Source organism: Mandrillus leucophaeus, unplaced genomic scaffold (assembly GCF_000951045.1).
Source record: "Mandrillus leucophaeus isolate KB7577 unplaced genomic scaffold, Mleu.le_1.0 Scaffold100, whole genome shotgun sequence".
Taxonomy (NCBI): Eukaryota; Metazoa; Chordata; class Mammalia; order Primates; family Cercopithecidae; genus Mandrillus; species Mandrillus leucophaeus.
Window position 1 is genome coordinate 5,409,892 of NW_012098099.1, and position 5,729 is coordinate 5,415,620.

Sequence of the window (5,729 nt, forward strand, 5' to 3'; positions counted from 1 at the left end):
TAAAATAATTTTTACTGTGCTTATTTTCTTAATGAATTTTTAATATTAGTCCTTCACATTCCTTCTTGAAATAAACTCACTCATGGAATGTGATATTTTACTCATGTGTGGAAAGGGAGTCTTTGTTGTCATCTGAGTGTCAAATTTTTGAATGCTAAATCATCATCTAGAATTCTTTGTTACTATAAAGCTTTCCTAGTCCATTTGATACTTCTTTTCTAGATTCAGGAAGGATTTCTAAGATTTTTTTCTTGAAAGAAAGAAAGAAAGAAAGAAATCTTTAATAATGAGATGATGAAGCTCTATTTTGCAAGGAAAATAGTTTACCCAGACCTGGCTGCCAACTGCTACTTTGTCAGCCATCTGACCTCATTCTAGTTCTGCCATTGAATCTTGAAGTCATGAACCTGCTGGGCCTCCGCTCTGTTACCTGTGAAATAATTGATTTAAGCTTGAAAGAGACCCCTTCTCACCCTTACTGAGTGTCTTCCTGAGACCTTCCTTCCTCTTGCTTTCCAGATGCAGTGTTTGCGGGTGCCATGCCCACGATGGCAAGTGTTAAGCTCTCTGCACTTCGGCCCATTGTGAATCATCCACATTATGAAGACGCAGGCTTGAGGTCAGTGCACAGTCTTGCATCATCAAAACAAACCTTCCATGCAAACAGACAGTGAGTGGAGGACGCCAGCAAAGGAATGAGGAATGTTCCAAAAGGATATGATGAACTGAGGCTTATCGCGTCGGGGAGCAGAAGGCTGAAATAAGACTGCTAAGCTCTAAACAAATTCGTTAAGGCTTCACAGGGCAGGAAAGCAACAACTTTGGGGGCCATCTTCTCTACCAGGCAGAAAAAGGAAGTCATACTATAGCACTTTCCCACAGGTTAACAGGGCTCTAAAATGTCCAAGTTCTTTTCATCCTGTAACTCCCTGAAGAGTTTAGCTTAGAGTGTTTATTAAGGTTTTCTCATAGGTGATTTTTCTTGATTTTGGAGAAGTCATTTGAAATAGAATTCCATTCAAAGAGGAGTTTATTCTGGTTTTCACCAGTATAGCCTGTTAGAATGATCTTGGGTGTTTTCTGTTTTTTTAGATTTTTTTGAGACTTTAGAAAATAATTTAGAGACGTGTTGTCTAAATTATTTTTTTAATTTAATTTTTCATGCAGTTTCTAAGGCAGGTGAAGCTATTCATTTTCTAAGTGATTAGGTGAATCTTATTAGCATCTTCTTTTGCATAACAATGGCATGTACATTTACAAATAAGCTTTTTCATTAAAAAATCAATCTCATCAAGCTAATTTCCAGACAATTTTGTTAAATAAGTTTAGTTTTTCTTAAATCTAGAAATAAAATGAAGAACCATTTAGTGTGAATTACTGTTGATGTCGAAGTTGGAACTGTTGTAGCTTCAGAGTAGTCCTGTAGTTGTGTTTGCTATAGTTCATCCCTGTTCACACACAGTACCTCACTCTTACATGTGATGGAGCAGTGAAGAATTTAAGACAAATAAATAGGTGAACAAACACAAAGATGACCAAGTTTGGAAATGTAGGGGTGCGTTAAAGGTGACCCTCATCTCCCACGACTTGGCCTCCTTCTGCCTTCTGCTTTTGACCTCACTGATGCCCGTTAGCCGGAACTTCCATGGGGAATTTCCTCCTGACTGGATTCCTCTTCCTCGTCGTCTAGTCTGATTCAGTGCTTTCTTCCAAATGTGTTGATTATATCGTTTTAATCTTGAAAATTTTGTGCCCAATTATTTTTCTTTAAAGAGCCAGAACGAAAATAGTATACTCAATGTATAGTCGGAAAGCAGCTGAAGAAGTGAAGCGAGAACTGATAAAGTTAAAAGTGAACTATTACATTCTAGAAGAGTCATGGTGTGTAAGAAGATCCAAGTGAGTATCAACACAGTTAACATTTTATAATCAGAAGACATGAAGGTTAATTCAAGCACATGGCAAATACTTTGCTGGTGACAGGGGTGCGTATATAACATAAAGTATATGTGGAAAAACTTTTTTTTTTTTTTTAAACAGGCTCTCACTCTGTCGCCCAGGCTGGAGTGCACTGGCATGATCTGGGCTCACTGCAGCCTCCGCCTAATTTTTGTATTTTTAGTGGAGATGGGGTTTTGCCGTGTTGGCCAGGCTGGTCTCAAACTCCTGGCCTCAAGTGCTACTCCTGCCTTGGCCTCCCAAAGTGCTGGGACTACAGGCGTGAGCCACCACGCCTGGCCTGAAGAAACCTTTTAGATAGTGATTTGGAGACGTTGTTTTTCAGTCTTTATAAATATCTTTTTTTAAAATAATGATTTGTATGTGTGCTACCTTAAAGAGATTTTTATTGGCACTAGTTGATAATCTCCCAAATTGTTCATATTTGCTTTTGATGTTTTAAAAAAAAAAAATTCTATTTAAAGTTGGATGTATTTTCTTTCAAAAGACTTCCAGGGTCTGAAACCAAGTAATAGGGAGTCTCTTTTGGTGAAGTCAGGCAGCTGAGCACCAGGGGCCGCATTATCCGTACTGGGTCTCTGTGCTACACCATGTCCTGTTGATGGATGGGATACCCTGTCGGCATCAACTCAGAATGAAACTTTTCTTTCCCGGCGTTTCACATGTTATTTGAATGGGAAAAGAACTTTACTGTGACCCACATTCTCTTGGGTTTATAGTTTTTAAAAGTTTCTATTTCCACAGAGATGTTTACTAAGCTGAGTATAGCTCCAAGTGACAGTAAGATCTTCAAAGCAGATGTGAGTCTAAAGCTATCTAGAAATGTGGCACGTAAGTGACTGGACAGCAGGTGACAGTAGCCTGCTTTTAAAGTACCAAAACATTCACTTCATGAAGAGCACAGTACAGGAAGAATTTTGTCAGAAATAAACACTATTTTGTGGAATAATAATATTTTTAAAATTCTTACTACTCTGTAACTAAACAAAAGCGTTCAAGAGATTGTTATATTTGTGGCTTGATCATACTTGCCCACCATATATTTCAATGACACATATGGTATTAAGACAACATTGTTAAATATTGAGTCGTGAGTGAAAAATAGTTCTGTGACATAGTATTTACAGCTTTGCTCACAAGGAAACTAAAATAATTGTTGATCATAGAATGATTTTCCTATGAATGTGTGCTCCATGGTTTGAATTCAGTCAGGATTTACAGAAAATATTACTTTGTAATAATTTAGAAAATGCTTTAATTGTTTGTGAATATATATGAAATTCACATACTCACCTTTAACATTGTTATATAAATTTAGGACAGAAAAGTTCTAAGCATCTCATGACGATCGTATCAGGAAATTATATGAAATGAATGGTAGGCTGACATTTGCAATAGGAAGAACTCAGTTCTTAGCATAGCTTTCTACCAGAATTGGGATCTTCTTTATTTCTGTGGGTTTCACTCTCTTGAAACAACTGTAAGTTACTGGAACATAAAAATAATTTTCATAACCTTTTTTCTCCAAGCTAACAATGAGCCTTGATTCGAGAGTTCATTTTTCCCTAGACCCCCGCATAGAGTCTGAATATGTGAAGGTTGCAGAGGCTTTGTGCTGTAGAGTGTTGGGAGAGCTCCCTGGATTTGCACAGCTCTAACAGTCTCATGTTCGGGTTCATGCTGTTTGCAGAGTAGGCAGAGCACTGTTTTACCCACACAAGAAGGGATACGAAGGCAAATTCAGGAAGTATGGCAATAAACTTTGCACACTAAACAAAATAGCAGACATTGAACTGACTTCAGGTCACTTACGAGCACTCAGACTGAGAGGTGGGGTGCAGAAGAGGGGGTGCTGGATTTCCCCGTCTGGACCTTGACTTGCCATTTATTGTGTCTGTCACAGCAGGAGTTGAGTGGGAGGAAGTTATGAAAGTGACTCTCTCATCTGTTTTCCCACTCATCAAAACAGCACTCTCCATCTAGTACAAGATCTAAGCCAGGCTGATGACGCACTGGCAGGAAACCCTGGACAGGGCCACTCTCCTTCAACCTTGACACAAAACAGAAGCTGTGCTTTCTGTCCCGACAGGGAAGCAAATGGGGAGTTCAGATAGAAGGGGAAAGTGAAGAATGACTAATATTTACCTAGTGTTTACATTCAGAGTAGGAAGTTTCTTGACAAAGCTTTCTGCCAGGTTTGGGACCTTCCTTATCTCCTTGGCCTTCACTCTCCATTTCAGTTGTGATCAGCCTGAAACCCCTGTAGACTGCTGGGACATGAAAGTCTGTCGGAATGGGGGAAGCAGATGGGGAACTCAGACAGGAGAGGAAGGGAAAGAGGGACCAGTATTCATCTAGTGCTTAATCTGTGCCTGGCAGTTGGTGAGCACTATGTTTAAATGATCTCATTTACAAGTGGCTTAATTGTATGGCTTGATTATTCCTTAAATATTTGACACTGTGTTTATATTTAAATACTGAAATATATTTGCATGCAAGTTGTAGATTAGTTTTTAATTAACTACAGTTCTGTTTTCTTTTACTCCAATAATAGAGTTGACATAAAATACATGTATTTAGAAGGAAATTATTCACATTTTCACTAATGCTATTTGCAGATGGCTGGCCTGGGAAACCTTGGGAAACTCAGATGAGGACTAAATAGTGTTGCACAAGGCACCCAGAGCTCCCCAAGACAGCTGTTTGCCCTCTCTTTTTCCTAAAAGCTGTTGAACTCAGGAAAACTGTGGGTTGTTCTCTACTTTCTGTGTGTCTCACTCTCTGCCACCACGGCCCTCAGTGTTGTAACAGTTCAGCCTTGACGTGTATGAGAAAAAAGGTAGAAAACCCATGTCCAGCCATATGATCATAGGTGTTCCGTGTCAGCAGAAACCAGTGTCAGCAAGGGGGTGCAAAAAGTGTGCACTTGAACCCTCTTCATGGGAACTCTCATTGGCAAAACATTTCTAGGGGATAGTTTGATGAAGGGAAGGTAAGAAAAAATTGTGCAGTCCTTTGGCAGAGTGATAATGCTGCCTCTGGAGCAGGGGTCCCCAAGCCCCTGGCCATGGACCAGTACTGGTCTGTGGCCTGTTAGGAACCCAGCCTCACAGCAGGAGGTGAGTGGAGGGTGAGTGAGCATTACAGCCTGAGCTCTGGCTCCTGTCGGATCAGTGACAGCATTAGGTTCTCATAGGAGCACGAACCCTACTGAGAACTGCACATGTGAGGGATCTAGGGTACATGCTCCTTATGAGAATCTAATGCCTGATGATCTGAGGTGAAACAGTTTCATCCCAAAACCATCCCCCTGACCCTCCAGTCCATGGAGAAATTGTCTTGCCCTAAACCAGTCCCTGGTGCCAAAAAGGTTGGGGACCGCTGCTCTAGAGGTTTGGCTTGTAGAAGGGAGCTCAGTACAAGACTCTTGTAGCTGCAATGCTTTATAATGGCAAGATGGGAAACAAAGTATCTGTCTGTAAAGAATTGGTTAATACATATGAGAACTAGAAGCTTTTAAAACAATAGAGTAGGTCTTTATGTACTGAGATGGAAAAATGGTGCCACATTTTATTGTTCAGTATAGATAGAGTCCCAGAATAATTCCATTTTTGTAAAAACAACTCCAGAGCATCTGTCAGGGTTTTCCAGAGGGACAGAACTAATAGGATAGATGTGGCTGGGTGCAGTGGCTCACACCTGTAATCCCAGCACTTTGGGAGGCCGAGGTGGGCGGATCACGAGGTCAGGAGATCAAGACCATCTTGGCT

General features: G+C 40.4%; 1 protein-coding gene across 1 annotated transcript in view; it reads left to right on the forward strand.

The window, feature by feature from the left end:
• Positions 1–5,729, forward strand: part of DPY19L1 (dpy-19-like 1 (C. elegans)) — a 117,932-nt gene that overhangs the window by 109,269 nt on the left and 2,934 nt on the right. Inside the window, exons 20-21 of the mRNA XM_011973072.1 lie at positions 520–619; positions 1,774–1,899. Coding sequence (XP_011828462.1) covers positions 520–619; positions 1,774–1,899 — 226 coding nt within the window. The remainder of the gene's footprint in view (positions 1–519; positions 620–1,773; positions 1,900–5,729) is intronic.